Here is a 19,717-nt window from a genome sequence, read left to right as displayed (position 1 = left end):
AATTTTATTTTATTTTATTTATTTTTTAAGATTCTGTCTTTTAAGTAATCTCTATGGTACCCGACGTGGGGCTTGAACTCAAAACCCTGAGATCAAGGGTCACACGCTCTACTGACTGAGCCAGTCAGGCGCCCTGCCCCCTAAGTACAGAATTTTAGAAAAATTACACAAGAAGAGCCGGGAAATTCTGCACATGTGAAGAGCAGTCGTAGGGGGATGGTTAGATCTACTAGAGATTAAAATACAATATCAAGCTTTAATAGTTAAAACTGTGTGGCATTGGTACATGAATAGACAGATAGTGTCTAAATAAATAGGAAGTGCTGAAAGAGATCTAAATATATATGGAAATTTAGTAAGTTATCAAAAAGGCGTTTAAATCAGCGGGGGAAACAACGGTTCTAAAATGATGTTGAGGCCACTTGGTAAACATCTGAAAGAAATTAGGTTAGATCCTTTTCTTATACCTTACACCAAAATAAATTCCAGATGGAGCATACATGTGAATGTAAAATTATGAAACCATAAAAGCACTGAAAAGAACATGTAAATGTTTTTATAATATTTGAGTGACAGTGACTTTTTAAAATTATATTGCAAAACTTAGACACTGTTTTAACAAATGATATGTTTGACCACTTATCAGATTTCCACATGGTGAAAGAAAATACCATACAGAGTCAAAAGATAGATAAGCTAGGGAAGTACAACATATTTTGCAAACCAAGGGTGAATTTCTTTAATATATAAAGAGTTTTTCAAATAACAAAACCAGAAATCTAACAACAGAGGGGGCCAACTTTATGGAAAAGGAAATGCAAATCCTTTCAACTTATGGAATGCTATGTAATGCAAATTCAAACCACAATGAAATGCCATTTCTCAGATTGGCAGAGATTGAAAGTTTTGATTATAGGCTGTGTTGGTAAGGATTTGAGGAAGTTAGCACTGTGTACATATGTTGCTGATGGAAATGTAAAATGGCACAACTTCAGTGGAAAATAGTTTTGGGCTAATAAAACATAAAAACCCTTACAGCCATCAATTCCAATTCAAGGAATTTATCCTGGACATATTCACAGATGATGCATGTCCAAGAATGTATTTTCCCAAATGGTTCTACCGTTTTAAACCAACAATATCCAAGTTCTACATAGTCCAGATCCTTGCCAAAACTTGTTATTCAGTTTAAAATTAATGGCTTAATTTTAGCCATTCTGGTGGTTATGCAGTGGTATGTTATTATGGTTTTAATGGCATTTCTGGTAACTGATACTGAATATGTTTTCAGGTACTTACTAAACATTCATTTATATTCATATATATTTGGTGCCTTTTTAAAAATGATTTTTTTATTCTTGAGTTGTTAAATTTTTGATACGTTTTAGATACAGCTATGTTTTCTAATATATGTTTTGTTAATATTTTCTCTTAGTCTTTCGCTTGCCTATTTCTTCTTTTTTTTTTTAATGTTTATTTTTGAGAGAGTGTGAGCAAGGGAGGGGAAGAGACGGGGGGAGACACAGAATCCGAAGCAGGCTCCAGGCCCCGAGCTGTCAGCACAGAGCCCGACGCGGGGCATGAACTCACCAACCGTGAGATCATGACGTGAGCCAAAGTCAGACGCTCAACTGACTGAGCCACCCAGGCGCCCTGCTCCCTATTTATTTTCTTAATTTTTTAATGCAGTATATAATGGTCATGAAGTCCAGCTCATTAGTGTTGTTGTTGTTTTTATTAAAAAAATTTTTTTTTAACGTTTATTTATTTTTGAGACAGAGAGAGACAGAGCATGAACAGGGGAGGAGCAGAGAGAGAGGGAGACACAGAATCTGAAACAGGCTCCAGGCTCTGAGCTGTCAGCACAGAGCCCGACGCGGGGCTCGAACTCACGGACCGTGAGATCATGACCTGAGCCGAAGTCAGACGCTTAACCGACCGAGCCACCCAGCGCCCCTGTTGTTGTTGTTTTTAATGGTTTATGCTTTTTGTGCACTAAGAAATCTTTGTATACTGCAAGGTGAAGAAAATTTACTCCTTTTTTCTTTTTCTGTAGAACTATGCTTAGCTTTTTAAACTTAGCTTTTTCCTCCTCATCAGGCTTTCAAAATGGTCTATGACCCAAAAGGAAAATAAAAAAGGTTTAGACCCAGTGCTTTTAGACTGCTGGTTTTTCAGATTTGTTAATAAGGACATTGTCATATCATGCTGCTGCTTTCCACCAAGAAAACACTTTCTGAGTGAATCTTGCTTTTAACAAGATAGGTATCATTGAATATTGGGCTTTATTGCACCTGCTAATTATTCATTCATCTCAAATAATCCTGTGTTGTGAATTTTCATGTTGGACGAATATATGCACCACCTGGAGAGCTGCCCCTATGGATGACGTTGCCCGTGCCAGGGCGGTGAGGCATCAGCAGGGCAGTGAACAGTCTGGAAAAAGCAGGGTCACAGACCTGAGTTCTGGTCTTCCTCCTGTCCAGCAAGCATTCCCATTTCATCCAGAATAGAGTTCAAAACTTGAATTCTGAGGCTTCACAGAATCTGGTCCCAACCTACCTCTCCATTTCTGCAATGCCCCGCTATTTCCTGTTCCTCAGGGTGATCTTGCAACTCTGCGTCTCTGTTTTTACTGTTCCCTTCTTCTAGATTGTTCTCATTCCTTTTCATCCTGCCCTGGACTTAACTCCAGTCAGTCTGTTAAATCCGCAATAAAACTCCATATCCTTCTTGAACTCTCTCCCGGCTTCTCAAGAAGAAACTAGTTTGCACACACTCTCTCTGTACGGTCTCCCCCATTAGCTTGCGGACTTCTGACTGCTTCGAATACTGGGGGGTGTGGTGTTTCTTGTACGTCTGAGTGGGGCTTCATACAGTGACCACGTGGCGGGCCGGTTACAGAGCGCCGGTCTGTCATAAAGGTATGTGACAGTGTGGAGCCCATAACAGCGGTATTCTTTGTAGAGCGTTTGGCATTCGATAGTGTTTTTCAAACTCTGAAATTGTGACCCATTTGCCGTTCATAAAAGCATTTTTTATGGCTCAGGAGCATCATTAAAAAAACCAAAATGGAGTAGGTTAGGAAATAAAAGATTACATAACACGGGTAAGCGTTCTGTTGTACCAAACAGAATTGGGAGACACCGCACTGGATTTTAACCTCTATAATGAGTTTTGAAGTTTGCAATTTTAGAGAAGAGATATTTGGAATTTTTAACTAACTTTGGTACTCCTGAAATTTTTCACTAAATGATTTCACATAATTTGTACCTGTGGGCAAATGATTTTTTTTTCTTCAACATCTCGTGTGTAGTCTTTGTTTTAGACTTGGGGTACATAATTGGGTTATAAATCTATAAAACATTCTTGCAAAATGGCATTTTTGAAGAAGCTAGAGAATTATAGACGTTTCTCTAAAATTTCTGTAATGTTTTTTAAACTTTACATATATCAGTTTAGATTGTTCATGAAAGTTTCTTGACAAAGCAGTAGTTTTTAGTACATTGGAATGGAATGAGTGTTATCAACTAAATCTACAAATTAAAAACTTCTAAAATTTCATTTTTGAAAATGAGTTCACTCCATATATAAATTATGCTTTCATATATGAAAAGACAGTTCACTTTGATTTTGAAACTGGGTATTCTTTGCAGTCAGCTCAGCAAGAATCCTATATTAAATATTTCTTCCAAAAGGAAGTAGAAACTCGAATCTTCCACATCAATACAGGCATCACAAATAGTGATGCATTGCTTTTAGAGAGCTTTTGAATCAAATGTGCATTCTTGAGATAGGAAAGCAGTTACTAGAGACAGCTAGTATTTACAGTAAAGCTGTTTCTGGTTGACTTTGTTTAAATTTGTGATTAAAACCTTTCCTGGAACTCTGGAGCCTTGTAACCAGGAAGTTACTATGTTTGTAAAGCCTGTGTTCTTGTTCCTTCACTTCTCTTTAGGGTCAGTATAGACCTTCTGATTTGTTGTGTCCTGAGACGTATGTTTGGGTGCCCATCGAACAGTGCCTGCCTTCACTTGAGAACTCAAAGTACTGCCGTTTCAACCGGGACCCAGAAGCAGGTACGTTTGGAACAGAGCTCTGCCAGAAATCCTTGGCATTGTTTTTGGGTTCCTTGTGTGTGGCTTTGGCTCTTAATAGGGTCCAGGTAGCTTTTCATCTATCGTAGAATGTGTATGGTGTGTGTGCGCGCGCATGTGTGTGTAAGACCGGGAGATACCACATGTGCACACACACAACACTCTCGCTTCTGGAAATAAATGCAGAAACCTCATGTGCTTCTGCTCCTTACTAACCCGTCTCCTTCTACTTTGAGCGTTGGTACCACCTTCCATTTCTGCTACAGCTGTCACAGTGCATAAAAATTCTTCCCTAGACTGTTTAGTTTAGGTAAAGAAGATAGAAATACTGACCAGTTCGACTGAACAAGGCCGGGGAATGGTTTCCCGAAGGCCAACAGGCTGGGATGGGTTTTGTGACAGTACTTTTGTTGTTGTTGACAATACTTTGTTGACTTTTTCTTACATCTTTGGTGCTTCTCCTCTCCCGTCCCTTCTTCCACCTCCTGCGCACGCAGTCCAGCCCTAGCCGTGTCTTATCTCTTGGTACTCCCCATTTGGATAGTCTGTGCACTGGTGGTAGGCACAGACACTTGCACATACAGCCTGGGGTCAGACTCCCTGCAGGTGGGTCCTGGCTCCATCAGCAGCCTGCAAATTGTGTGCCCTTGGGCAATTTCGTGATCTTCCAGGCCTCAGATTCCCGACCTTCAGAATTAAGATAATAATAGAACCTACCTTGCTGAGCTGTCATGAAGATTAGAGTAAGACAGGCACACTGAGGATAGCCCCCTCGTCTTGCTGGGTTGGCGATGGCTGGGCAAATGAGCACGCGATGTCCCGTAGACTGTGCCACGGGCTTTCATGTGCATTTCCTTTATTTGCTCTGATTCCTGTCTCCAGAAAAATAACGCAGTTCTAGTCACCTCCCTTTTGTCTAGATCTCGCTCAGTTTTCAGCAGCCTTTCTCACCCTCCCTGCGTTCCCCCGCGGCTTCGTCCATCAGGCGTGAGTTGTGTTCGTGGTGGGCATCGACTCCCCATGTGTGTTTTCCTCAGACTGGAGTTCCTGGGTGTTCCCCCTGTGCCTCACTGACGTCTGCCAGAGGAGGCGCCCGGTGCACAGTTAACAGTCACATTTTCTGTCTAGTCACCCGTGGTCTAAGCTTGGAGAAAAATCAGAAAAGGGAAACGGAAAGGCCGGGGGAGGGGCAGGGAGTAAATGGAAAGATCAAATAGGAAGACAAAGGGACAAGCAAAGAAATGCAGGAATTTCTTCTGTTCTAGGATGTGCGTTCTTTACCACCCCCGCCCCCCGCCACAAATGAGGTTTTTTATTTCCAAAAAAGGAAAATTGGTTCATGTTTCATTGTATTTTGGCATCTCCTTGAAAAGCTGTTATGCAATCAAGAGTGGGCACTTCTTACACATGGTGATACCTTAGAATCTGATGAACAAGTGGCCGTAGCGACCCACCTGACTCCTACACCAGACACCCCGAGGTCACCCCAGGCTTCCTAGACATTTAGGGTTCGTAGAACAACCAGGGCTTTATAGTTCTGCACCTCCGATTGTCAGCATTTCATTATTTCATTTTAAGTAGAATTACACCTGACTGATCAGACAGACAGACGCGTTGCTTACAGACAGCCGTACTGAATTTGTCAGCGTTTGAGTCAGGCTCAAAGCGAAAGGCAGTGGTAGTTCAGAGGAAAGCAAATACTTACCTGCTGTCCCTTCAAAAAAAATTGTTTTTTCCTTTTTAGCTTTTCTCAAGGGCAGCTCAGAGTCATTTCCTTCTGGTGAGAACAGCTAACCGTCCTACTGCATTATTTCACGTTCACATACAAAAGTGGATAAGTTCCTTCCAACTAAATAAAAATGATCACGAATTGGTTTCTGACTCCCAAACTTAAGACGCAGTTTCACTGTCCCCTTTTTCTTTCCTGGATCTATTTTAAAGGTTGCTTCTCTTATATAGTATTTGGAGATTAAGACAATCACAGGCTCTGTCTGTTGTAGAAAGCTGAAAAGGTAACTGAGTAATTTCCATGCACTGAACATTCAAGTAAAGATTTATTCGTGTTAATAGACTTCAAATTCATTTTCTGAAGTTAGCACTGAGGAGCGTTTCATGGCAAAGAAAATTTGAAGTCTCATTTCGACGGGACTACACCATGGTGAGTGAAGAGTGTGCACGACATGCTTTTCTCCTGTAATCTGTTACATTCCAGTTCTTACGGCATAAGCTCTAGGTCTTAACATATTCATTGTTTAGAATCCATTTACAAAAGTCAGAGGACTAAGTTTTCTTCTTCAAAGAAAAGGAAGATCCTTTTCCGTATGCTGAGTCTTTGGAACTTGCAAGAGAACACCGTACAGTTTTATCAGTATTGAATATCACAGTCCAGACACTATTTGAAATCAGACTTACGTCCTGTGGTTTTAGGAAATTAAAATGCAGTTACATGCTGAAAGGTATTGAGCATGCTGTGAAACATGGTCATTTGAGATTTAAATGGCAATCTGTGAGAAACCGTTCTCTTCTCTTGGGTCCGTTTTACTTTTACGTGACCCAAACTCCGACTCAGACAAAATACAGAGTTTAATATGGACACCGTTGTTAGTCGGCATGGTGCTTTTTTCCACTAAATCTGTTTCTCCTCCCAGCTGTTCAGTAGTTACATTACTCTGCAGAAGGCACAGCTGATCGCCACAGGTCTCTGTAAAAACAGTTCGGCTACAAGGCGTATCAGGAGCCACTTGTAAGAAAAATTGCATTTCCCTCTCTCCTGAATTGATGTAAGCCTCTGGAAATCCTACTCCTCCCTGCCCTCCACCCCCTACTCCCCTACCTCCCGCATTTTGGAGGTTTGGGGTTATATGGTTATTTGCTTAACTAGGAAGTGTGCATAAGGGTAAAAACCTGTTGTAGTTACTGCTTTCGTGTATGGTGGGGGGGAGGGGCCGACAAAAGGGAGCAACTTGGAAAATTCTAAAGACGTCCCTTGGTTCATAAATAGGTCTTTTGTTTTTGAATTCAGGAACTCTGCCTACTCCAAAGAAAGGAATTTAGAAGTTTCTCAAACCATTCTTAAGTAAAAAATCTGTCAGGTTGCTTATTAAATTGATAGTTGGATATGTGTAGAATTCAAAAATCCTGCATTACAGTTACATGTTGCCTCTTTTGTTTGAATTATCTTTAAAAAATGTTTACTGGGAACAGTAGTAGAAGATTTATCCAAATGCATAAAACCATGCCAGGAAGAAATATTGGAACGGCCCATCGATCTCTCTCTACAGCAGTAATCACTGTCAGTATTTTTATGCTCTCATCCGGATCTTTTTTCTCTGCATACCTTGGTTAAACAACAGAGCAGGAATCATCCTTCACACTTGTGTTGTTTTTTTCTGAGTACTCTGTGTCTCTTCTTCCTTTTAGTAAGGCAAAACCTACTGGGCCACTGATTTGGGGCTTCAGCTGACAAATGCCACTACTTAGGTGACAGGCAGTGTCTGCCACCGATACTTCATAAGAGGCATTGGAAGCAAAGCGGATGTTTTGGAGCTGGTTTGAGGACCATGATAAATTATGGTTTGATTTGACTCTTAATGTCGTACAGGTGTTATACTATTTATCGTTGGTAGTAGAATCCTTTTGGGGGGGTCTCGCTGGCTTAGTCGGTAGAGCATGTGACTCTTGATCTCGGGGTCGGGAGTTCAAGCCGCACACTGGGCGTGGAGCCTACTTAGAAAAAGTCCCTTTGGTTCCAGACTCGTAAAAAAGGATAACCTCACTGAGCATATGCTGGTTCCCAAGTACCATCTCCGGTTCCTCCTGCGTTACCCCAGTTGATCCTCAGCACGTGATGGAATGTTTCGTGATTGACCTCCTCAGATATTATTTACCGCGAAAATATCAGCGGATGCTTGTTTTTTAACCAGAGATTTAAAATAATTTTAATTCAGATATTGCTCTTTCATTTTTGTAAGTACTTATTTTTAGCATTTATTTCAAAGAAGCTAAGTAGAATGATCTTTATTTCTGTCTCTACTGATAATTACAGCAGTATAGACATTTTACCACAGATTAGTCTAGATTTCACTCCCTCTTTTCTATACATACTTGAAACTGATTGCAAGAAATTTCCTAATTTGTCTAAGTCATGATATCAGAATATTGAATTTAAGTTTGCTGTAAAAAGGACAGCACCTGATGTTGTCTTAGTGCTTGCTGCATTTCTCCAAGTTAGAGGATTTCTAAGCCATTTACCTTTTGCAGCCAGTTAATGAAAATCTAAGTGTAAGGAGCTCAACCCTGAACTTCCAAGACTCCAATCTGTGTTACTTGATGCTTTCATTTGTCTCTTCTCTTTACTGCCTTCTTCTTTCTTGCTGGCATGGTTCCCTGGCACTTTTTCTATAGTGTCGTGGTTTCTGTCGTAAATGCCCATCGAGAAAGCAAGTCCCACTCTGACCGCGTGTGGGATGATCAGGTTCAGAAAGAATTCTGACTGTATTCGCTTGCCTGGTGTCTCCAAGCCCGGTCTCGCTTCCTGAATACTGTGTTCACGGTCCCTCCAAAGGGTGTACCCTCAGCCACAGTGTCGCCTTGGTCACTAGGAAGTAACGCAGAATGACAAAAAGATAAACCGGAACTTCCGAGGGTTCCTAAAAATGCGCTGCGGTGAGAAGTTACAATTAAGTGGACGGTGTCTTTCTTAGTTACCAGAGGTGTGCAGTGAAGCTGGGTCTGAGGATGACTTCCCGCTTGAAGTCGCAGAGTGAATGATGTTCGATTGCTGGACGCTTAGTAAACATAAGTTCTTTGTTGCCGGTGAAGGCGGTGGTGCCGGGACGTAGCTAGGTGGAGACAGGAGCGGCCGAAGCCCAGCGTCGAGACAAAATGTTCTCGGAAATTCGGCTTGTTTGGATTTGGTGAACCTGGAGAACGTATTTTTGACGTGGAAAACATCAAACGTAGAAAGTTAAAGCCTTGTAAGTTTTCAGTTTACTCTCTGTCTGCTGAAAAATGCTTCTTCGTTCTAGCGTTCCTCTCTTTTCCCGCTTACCCGTTTCTCAGAGGTACCCTTTCTAATCCAGATGTTAGTGTAGCACTAACACGACTGCTGGCTTAAAAGTGAGAAACGAGGTTTCCCCCCTTGTGACACGGTCTTCTAATGAGGACAGAGAGGAGCAAGGAGAGAGGCCTTTCCTACGATATTTGTGCGTAACACTGAAGGATTGTAACATTTTAGTGTGTGCGCTTTCTACCAGAAAACCTGAGACGGACTTTTAAGGTAAACTTCCAACAGTTGCAAAGACCGTGTGCATTTTTTCGGTGTTTTACAGCCAGTCTCGCACAAGAGAAATTTTAAAACTACTGCTTTGCAAATTTTTACCGGGCAGTCTTTGCTCAGTAAAGCACGCGCGAGCAGTAAGCCAGTGACCGAAGCTGGCTGGAGCCCTGGCCAGAGGCAGACTGAAATAGCTCTGAAAAACTTTGAAAAGCAGACTTGAGGTTTCCGTTTAGCTGTTAAAGAAAGATTTCCCTGATCCTGTTGTCTTTTCTTATGGAACAGATCAATTTTTAAAAATAAACAATTCCTTTTACGGTCACCCAGTTTTTAAAATTGAATTAATCCTATGATTTTGAAATCATTAATTAATCCGTTTTGAAATCATTCCAGTAGGCCGGAAACTACCAATACACTTCAGACCGTGTCTAAAAAAAATGCTAGTTCTGCCTGGCTTTAATGTGTGGCGTCTTAGAGTAGTGCTTTGTTCGTTTGAATAAAGAAACTGACATTTTTGAATGTAACGAAGAGGTTGTCCAAAATGTCACTTAGAGAATAAAAATAAAGCCCACAGCCGCTTAAGTGCTGGCTGAACGATGATACGCCGTTGAATGGAAGACACCGTCCGTTTTAAGTCCTCTATCTTACGTACCGCTAAGAAAGAAAAAATGTTGCCAGTTAGACTATGACTCTGTCAGTTGTAAGATGCATCTGGGTTTCAGAAATACCAGAATGTGTGAAAATGTGAATCTTAATGACGTAGAGGAAATGTGGTTCAGTCTGTGCACCGCAGTACTGGGCAAAGCCATGGAGTACCTAAGAGACTTGTTTTTATTTGTTAGGGAGCTTTGTGGCATCTCGCTTGTAGGCATTAAATAGATTATAAGTGGGGTGCACACCTATGTGTCAGAGTTAGAAGGCATCAGTTCCACCTGCTTTTTGATAAAAACAAGATTACTGTCATGGATATATGACAACAACAGAGTTCTTTTAATACCCTCTCCCATGGACTTCAGAAAATTTTGAGAAGACCTGTAACTACTTCACAGGGATACTTTATCGTAATGAAAGTAAAAATGTTTTACTACTCAAAAAGCAGTGACGTTCTGTAAGCATTAATGATTTCAATGCATTCTGGTCTTAAACACATTTTAAAAATTTAAAAACTTTGGTGTTGGAAGGCAAGGATAAAAACAGAGAATTTAAATTAAACTCTGCTTAGCCCATAAATTCAGCGATCTCGGACACCTGATGGAATAACGATTAAAGATGAAATAGTAAAGACGGGGCAGAAGATCCTGTCCTTCGATGCCATCAAGCTTGTCATCAACCTAAGTCGTGCCATTCATTGAACACTTGTGAATTATCAGTGAGTGTTCCTGGTTTAACTTGTGGCTCCATTGTAACAGAACGTGAATCATTGGCTTAGTGGGAAAAAGTTCTGGAAGGGGGTTTGATGCTCCGTTTTGGAGCCTGCATCATTTGCTGTTCAGTGCAGTGTCTGCTGGCTACTGGAGGCACTGAGACAAAGACAAGCCACAGTCCGAAGGTTTCTTAGATCATGCACACCCAGCTCCAATATAAGAATGAAGTCACTGCGTTTGTCTGCAAGGTATTTTGAAACTGTTCAGATTCTCTCTTGTGTCCGTTAATATTCAGTCTCTCTGCAGGAAAATAAGCAAGCTATAACATGAAGGTACGAGAAGGTCTGTTTATTTTAGGAGTGTTCTTTTATGTGATGCCAGCAAAATGTTTTTAATACAAATACGGAAACTGGGGTAGAATTCCTGTTCTTGTAAGAAATGTGTTTTCCTAGCTGCCATTCATTTGAAATAGGTATCATTTATGGGAGACTTGACTTGTTCATGCTTCTGTAGCGTGTGCACTGATAACAAGATGAAATTTGTCGGAAATTAGGAAGGACCTGTTGACAATCGGGAAAGAAGTAAAGCCACCTGCTCCGCTAACTGCTACCAAAATAAAAAAGCAAGAGGAAAAATTCTGATGCCGAAGCGACTCTCGGCCGGGTTTCCTTCCAGAAGCAGATCCTGACGTGCGGGCTTGCGTTGATGGGAGCGGGAGTGGGGGCTGGTGCGGGTGAACTAGCGAAGGGAGGAGGAGAAGGTAACGGAAGTGTGTGTGCGCACGGTGCGGTCCGGCACTTTAGCGACTGGACGTCAGTCCCTTGAGAAACCTATTTCAGAATCGACTGCCTGAGGGACCAAAGGAAGACGTATGTGCTCACCTGGCTTTCGTTCTCCACTGGCTGTTGATTAGCTCACGGGGTGTTGGTGTCTCTGCCCTGTCCTTTGTACCTGTGCAAATGGAGAGCGGGCCGCTGCATCTGCAAGGAAGCAGGGCGGGCCGGTGGACCCTTCACGGAACCGTGCACAGTAGGGGCGCCGCGAGTCAGAGATGGGGCTCGGGGCTACAGGGCGGTGCCCGAGGAGTGTCTAATCCAGAAGAAGTGCGGGTCGAGGCGGCACGTCCCTCGCGTCAGCTGACCGCGTCAGCCGCGCTGGCGCAGATCGCATCCGGACCGTGAACACGAGGAAGTAGTGGACGTAAAAAGTAGTTGGAGGAGCCAGGCAGGATTAGAGTCATAAATGTGAAGAATTCATAAAATCACTCACTCAACAAATACTTATTCAGCCGGGTATTACGCTTTATGACGGGGAGGTAAATTAGTCCTCCCGCCCTCAGAGGGCCTGCGGAGGACGCAGACAGCCATCATGCAGTTTTCGTGAAGTGTGATAAGCGGCCTGTTGGGGGAGGGAGGTGCAGTTAGTTCACGTAGGAGGGTCCTCAGCTCAGATCTGCGCAGGGTGTGGGAGGGCAGGGAACGCTTCTTGGATGACGTCTCAGAATTTTTAGAGGAAGGGAATGCAAGAGCTTCAGGGAGAGACAACAGCATGTTCAGAAGGCCCAGGGGGCAGAGAGCACACCTAGAGTTTGGGGGGCAGGCTGGGTGGGGGAGATCTAGCTGGCTAGCGAAGGACTGGTCATTGTAAGGACTTCGATGTTTCTCCTGAGAGCACCGGAAGGCCAGGAGAGGGTTTAGGCACCCGATGGCATCCGGACGTTCTGTCATTTCTACTCCACATGTGGAGAGTGACCAGGACTCAGACCGGAGGTAGGAAGACTAATCAGGAGGGTTTTGCACACAGTACTCCAAGCAAAGGATGATGGTGGCCTGGACGTGGGTGGTAACTGTTGGGAATGGGATGGGAGCAAACGGATGCCAAGGACATTCAGGAGGTGGGGTACATGGAACCGGCTGGTTGATTGTGTACGGCGAGGGTGAGGGGAGAGAGTTTAGGTTCTGACACGAACTGAGTTAATGCTTACTCTTCATTTGTGACATGAAGCACATGAACAGAGGGGCAGATTTGGGGGGGAGGAGGAGGAGAGGAATGGTGAGTTCGGCTTGGACATGTTGAATCGGGGGTGTTTGGAGACATGGACAGAGACGTTGGGGAGGCAGGTGGACATACCGACCTTAAACTGATGAACAGGCTGGGAAGGAGGCACTAGTACGTGTGTGGAAGCCTTACGAGTGAATATGCCCTAGTTCGGAGTGAAGAACGACAGTCCTAGACGAGAAGCCCGAGGAACCCCACTATGGAACCCCACTATGGAATGACTGAGTAGATGATGAAGAGGCCAAAGGAGTGTGGGGTCATGGAAGCCACGTGAAGCATGCTCAAGAAATGGGGAGCAATGGCAGTGTCCGATTCTGCCAACAGGGCTTGGGAAGCATCTTTGGAGGACCCTGGCAAGACCTGTGTTCGTTTGGACGAGGATAAAATAGTGTCGTCAAGGCTTAAAAACTGAGTGGAAGTTAAGAAGGCGACCATGATCAAATATGAATTTTGAAGATAGTAGCTCTAGAGAGGTAAATCTGATGGCAGAAGACTTTTAAAAAGTGGGAGAGACTTGAACATTGTCAAAAGCGGATGGGAGTTAGCAAAGAGAAGGATGAACAGTAAGAGAGAGGTGGAAATCAGTGTATCAAGGTCTCTGGGACGAAGCACAAGGAAAATCAAGGACACAGGAAGACCAGCCTTAGATCGTAAGGACCCTTTGTTGTAGGAGAGGGTGAGGAAGGGCTCAGTGCACTGAAGAGAAATAGATTGGTGTGATGGCAGCAAGTTGGATGCTTTCTCATTTGGTACCTTTTCTTTTCCATTTGGAATGGGTGCTGGTGGAGGGGGGAGATGGCAGGGTAAGAAGAATGGGAGACAGAGCTGATGGCCAGTCCTTGTCAGAGTCCGTGAGGATGAGATCATGTAGAGGAGATGCTTCTCTGACGGCCTGGGGAAGGCAGACCATTGTCTGGCTTCCGGGGTGTGGGCTTGTCAGGCCGTTGCCGTGGAAGGGCAAGAATTGAAGGCTGTTGGCAACGAAATGGTGGGAATATGGTGATGGCATCTGAATTCAGTTAGAAAGAACTGAAGGGACAAATGGAGCTACATGTCATAGAAGGGGTCAAAGGACTGGAGGTCCCAAAACCAGGATGATGGGCTGACAACTCCCTGCAAGGATAGGAAATGGTGTCCAGAGAAGAAAGAGGGTCTGATTTTACAGTTTGGAGGCATGACAAGCTTTGGCCTGGGGTTTGGGGAGCCTAAGTTGCATTAAGGTGGAGTTATTTGAAGAAGACTGAAGGAACGAGGATGGCAGTCCACAGGGACCGGCCGGAGATTTCCGTTCCTTCCTGCCATTTAGATGTAAGAGTGGTGATGTCCCTAAGTGAAGCTCCTTCTTATTTATCAAACAATTCTGATGTTTCTAGCCCCCGGCAACATGAACACAAGATCAAGGGCCTCCCGCCCGTCAGTATAGGATAGAGAACAAATAGAGTTTTGTTTTCCAGAAAAAGCTCATTTTGTACAGACAGTGATCTTGAGAACACCTGTCTATCTTTGTTTTTTTACAGTTTTAACTACAACTCATTGAAAAATACATAGTTTATATCTCCAGCTAGTACACGGTGCTTATGTGTGTGTGCAAGTGTCATGTCCATATATATATAGATTTGAAGCCAGAGTCTCATGAAATAGTGCTTATCCTCCTGCAGATGTGATACACTCCATCTTCTTTACTATTTTATTTTAAAAAATGAGTCTTTCTTAAAAGAAAAATTAATGTTTATTTTTGAGAGAGAGAGAGAGCATGAGCGAGGGAGGGGCAGAGAGAGAGAGAGAGGGAGACGCAGAATCCAAAGCAGGCTCCAGGCTCTGAGCTGTCAGCACACAGCCTGATCCAGGGCTTGAGCTCATGAACCCTGAGATCGTGACCTGAGCTAAAGTCGGACGCTTAACCGGCTAAGTCACCCAAGGGCCCCTCAGACATTTTCCTTCTTAATTCGGTTTTTTCCAGGTTGAAAGACAAAACCACAGCCTATTTACAGTGCCTCTTCAGTGACCTCGTATCTCAAAGAGGTGGACACATAGCCCATGACCAAGTGTGTTCTTACCTGATTACATGGTCTGCTGACTACAGTTTGCCTTCCTTGAGCCCAAAAGGTTATGTCTTAACTGGAATGTGCATTGCGTTTAGGTCTTAAGATGGGTCATTGATTCTAACTCTAAAGGTCCTTGAGCTGATGGGATTGTCACGTTGACCAACATACCACATTGTTGTGTTCTTAGGGTCGTCCAAATCGCGAGTTGAATGGTAGTTACATTCAGTTGAATTTTCAGTATCTTTCGTAGCATTTTCTGATTATTTATTCACAACTTCCAAAACCAGTCTATTAACTTTATTTATATTTAATACTTAACCATTACTCTCGTATAATAGCAGGTCACTGGAGCATGAATGCCAAGTGACAGTATTTAAAGTAGAAGTATGAAGACAGTAGTTCTGCCACACGCTAGCTTTGTGACTTTAGGCGGGTCACGAGTTTCTCAGCCTCAGTTTCATTATCTGTGAAGTGGGGCATTCAGACTACATGAAATGAAGGATTTTTTTAAAAAAATTTTAAGGTTTTTATTTAAAGTCCAGTTAGTTAACATAGAGCATAATACTAGTTTCAGGAATACAATACAGTGATTCAGCCCTTCCGTACCTTACCCAGTGCTCATCATAACAAGTGCAGACCTTAGTCCCCATCACCCGTTTAACCCACCCCCCCACCCCTTGCCACCAACCTCTCTCGAAACCATCACTTTGTTCTCTGTAGTTGAGTCTGTTTCTTGGTTTGCTTCTCTCTTTTTTTCCCCTTTGCTCATTTGTTTCTTAAATTCCACTTATGAATGAAATCATACAGTATTTGTCTTTCTCTGACTTATTTTGCTTAATGTAATACTTTCTAGCTCCATCCGTGTCATTGCACATGACAAGATTTCATTCTTTTTTATGGCTACTATTCCATTGTGTGTATGTATGTATGTGTGTATATGTGTGTGTGTATATATATATGTATGTGTATACGTATATATATACATATATGCCACATCTTCTTGATCCATTCATTGGTTGGTGGACACTTGGGCCGTTTCCATAATTTGGCTGTTGTGGATAATGCTCCTGTAAACGTCAGGGTGCGTGTATGCCTTTGAATTAGTATTTTTATATTCTTTGGGTAAATACCTAGTAGTGCAACTGTTGGATCATAGGGTAGTTTTCACTTTTGGAGGAACCTCCATATTGTTTTCCAAAATGTCCACACCAGTTTGCATTCCCACCAACATACACAAAAATACATTCAAAATGGATTAAGGACCTAAATGTGAGACCTGCAACCATAAAAATCCTAGAAGAGAACATAGGCAGTAAGCTCTTTGACATTGGCTGCAGCAACTTCCTTCTAGACAGGTCTCCTGAGGCAGGGGAAACAAAAGCAAAAATAAGGCATTGGGACTTCATACAAATTAAAAGCTTCTTTATAGCAAAGGAAACAACAAAACTAAAAGGCAACCTATTTAATGGGAGAAGATTGACATATCTGATAAAGGGTTAACATCCAAAATACGTAAAGAACTAAAACTCAGTACCCCAAAGAAAAGGATTCGAGTATGTTTTGGGACCTCCAAATGTTTAGGACTTTTTGTGAGGATCACACTATTAAAAAACTAGAATGCATTACATAAAGGTAAGGTATACGATTCTGAAGCATCAAGTGATAGGCATCACATAAACCTTGTAGCATTTTCCATAGTTGTGCTGGACTTCACTACAGTGAACCCTTTCACCCGCCTTCTCTGTTCTGTTAGGAGCAGAAGATTCAAGTTGCAGTTTCAGATGAGGCCAAGTCTTTAAGAAAGTGTTTTCCAAACTCTTGAATATGGTCCACTGTAAAAAAGGGATTTTCCAGTGTGACAGTACACATTTCCGCGTTTCTCGCAAACACAGCTGAAATAAAGCTGTGCTGACCATTACTCATCTTTACTCATGGGAGGCACTCCAGTATTTTTGAGTTGGTTCTAGGATTGAGAGATGAGGATGGGGGGGAAAGCTCTGGATTCTCACTCCAACTTTGCTCTCCTTCTGTTCTGATAGACGTAGTCGTGGTAGCAGTGATTGCCACGATGAATATTGGTTGGTCCACCTGTTGTGCTCATCACTTAGCATTTATCATCTTAATTCATCCTTCCACTGACTCACATTCACCTCGCTGACTATTGCTGTTACCTGTCGATCAGTATTCATGAGGCAAACAACTGATTAGTAGTAGAAAGAGGTTGAGTTGGGCGAGTGTAGTAAGAGTATTCCTGTCCCTGGAAGGACCTATTTAAATTACTCTCCGAACATCTCACAGTTGTAGTTGTTGAGAGTCCTTTGCCGAATGGTGGATATTGTGTGTATGTGGTACGTACGTGCAGCGATCCCTGGCCCTGAGAGATAAGGACAGACCGAGGAATGTGCCCCACACAGCTACGTTACCGTCCTGAGTGGCCATATTTGAATGACCAGTTACTACCCTAGACAGCTTTGGGTGGGGGCTCTAGATCGGATATTTTGAGCCTGTCAGGTGTAGTTGGCGTGTTTGAAATAATGGGCCCACTCATCAAAAGCCTGAGGAAGTTTTGGGCCATAGGCAAAAACTGGACTACAGGCAAGAAAAAAATGGTACAAGTTTGAATTGGTTTCTTTCTATTTAAGAGCACTTCTGTCTCTCCAGGCTTTCTTGGTCAGTTGCTGACAGGCCTCTCTGTTTCTTAATTCCAGTGATATTAGTAACTAAGATAGCAGTTTTGCTCATGGTTTTCGTTTTGTGTTTTAGCCTTGTGTATGCACACATACATGGGCTTTGGGTGAGAAAAGTCACCAGCACATTGGCGAGGTGCCAGAATGGTTCTCCGCCTCTCCTCTGCTGTGGCAGATGTGGATTCAGGATGGTCGCACAGACCTTTATGTTCTCGTAAGTGGTCTACTGTCCATCTTGGTCAGGATTCTCGTGTTTTTATATTTTACTGAGGCCTCAGCTTGTAATTTTACTGATCAGGTATTCTAAAGATTATGTCCTAGCTAGATAGTTAACTGACAACTGCATATAAAACTAAACAAAATTGTATTCTGTGGTATCACACAATAATATTACTGTTTATCATGTATCTTAGCAAACTACACAGTTGTATGCCCAATTTTTAAAACACCTCCTCACTGTTGTTTGTTACATAACTGTCTTTGTCTACCAAGTGTCTGGATTCTCCAGATGTGTCTGCCTTTGAAGAAAGATACGACCTTAGAGGCTTACCTCTTTTGACAAACTCTGGACTGAAATACTATGTCCGTTGATTTTATGATGCAGTCACAGATGCCCTTTAAAACATATTTTACTCTAAGTAAACACGATTTGAGTATGTTAGGGGAAATTTAAATCAATACCACTTGTGTTTTCCTCTTTTAATTTCTTTTTTGCTTACTTAATGTTAAGTTGCATAGATCATTTCTTTGAGCAGACAGCAGCAGAGTTTACTGCAGTCGTCTGAACCTTGGCATCAGGAACTCTGAGTTCTAATTTCACGTTCAGATCTAAGTTACATTCCCTTCGTCAAGACGCCTCTCTTCCAAGGAGTCGGTTGTAAGTATGACAGTGGCTATGGAAGCCCGTGATGCAGGTGCCAGGGAGAGCTCGGGAACGCTATGCCCTTTGAACTTTGTCCTCGGCTCTTTCTCCACCTGTCTTCTGCACAGGCCTTCTCAGTCTGAAGCGAGTTATTGTTCATGTGGGAGCTTTGATACACATCTTAAAGCAATGCCAGGTGATTCCTCAAAACTGAATGAAACCAAAAAACAAGGTCTTTCGGGTTAATGCAGTTAGAGGGTGTGTGTGTGTGCGGGGGTGGGGGGGGTGAGGTGCTGTGATCTACTGACTAAATGTAAAGAAGTGTATCTGAGCTGGTTCACCAAATTTACATAATCTTTGTTCTATAAAATAATGGTTTCGGAAAAGTCAAATGGGATCTAGTGATTATAAATTGAGCTCTATCTTTTAATGTCTCTTTTAAAAAACACCCTGTTGGGGCGCCTGGGTGGCTCAGTCAGTTAAGTGTCCAACTCTTGATTTTGGCTCAGGTCATGATCTTGAGGTTCAGGAGTTCAAGCCCCACGTCGGGCTCTGCACTGACAGCGTGGAGTCTGCTTGGGATTTTCTCTCTGTCCCTCCCCCACTCATACTCTCACATGTGTACACGCTCTCTCTCTGTCTCTCTAAAAAACAAAACAAAACCAAAAATACCCTGTTGTTAAATCCATTATTGCGAATTCTTTGACAAAACAAAGACTCTCTTGCAGTACAGCTAATCATCTGTGTTATATTTTCATTTTTAAAATTAGGATTTTTGAACATGTTTTCTTAAAGCACTCAAACTGCATTCAAGAAAGCAAGGAAAATCAGAAGGGACTATTTAGTTTATTTGCACTTTCTGAATTTGCCAGTGGTCCAGTGTTTGCTTTGGGACCGTAGGCCTGGCTTTAACTACAAACTGTAGCCATTTCTTTCGCAACTGCACACTTCTGAAAATACAGTTGACCCTTCCGAAAATACAGAAGTTGACACTTCTGAAAATAACACAGGAGTTAGGAGTACCCACCTCCGTCCAGCTGAAAATCAGCATGTAAGTGTTGACTCTGCTGAAACTTTACTAAGAGCCTCCTGTTGACCAGAAGCCTTACCAGTGACGTAAATGGTCAGTGAATGCATAATTGGTATGTTATATGCATTATATCCTGTATTCTTACAATAAAGTCAGCTAGAAAAAAATTTTAAGAAAATCATAAGGAGGAGAAAATACATTTACAGTCCTGTACTGTATTTATCAAAAAAAAAAAAAAAAAAGTCTGCATGTACCTAGATCCACATACCTCAAACTTGTATTGTTCAAGGATCAGCTGT

The 19,717-nt window shown here is 42.5% G+C and overlaps 1 protein-coding gene across 6 annotated transcripts in view; it reads left to right on the top strand.

Moving 5' to 3' along the window:
* The window catches only part of ATE1 (arginyltransferase 1), a 153,908-nt gene that overhangs the window by 113,161 nt on the left and 21,030 nt on the right, over positions 1–19,717 (top strand). For 5 of the 6 annotated variants that reach the window (XM_042960798.1, XM_042960796.1, XM_042960795.1 and 2 more), the window contains one exon: positions 3,959–4,079. The exons of the other annotated variant lie outside the window; for it this stretch is intronic. In XM_042960798.1, the coding sequence (XP_042816732.1) occupies positions 3,959–4,079 (121 nt within the window). The remainder of the gene's footprint in view (positions 1–3,958; positions 4,080–19,717) is intronic. 6 annotated transcript variants of the gene reach the window in all.

The sequence above is a fragment of the Panthera tigris genome, chromosome D2 (genome assembly GCF_018350195.1).
Source record: "Panthera tigris isolate Pti1 chromosome D2, P.tigris_Pti1_mat1.1, whole genome shotgun sequence".
Taxonomy (NCBI): Eukaryota; Metazoa; Chordata; class Mammalia; order Carnivora; family Felidae; genus Panthera; species Panthera tigris.
This window is presented reverse-complemented; position numbering and strand designations above follow the sequence as displayed.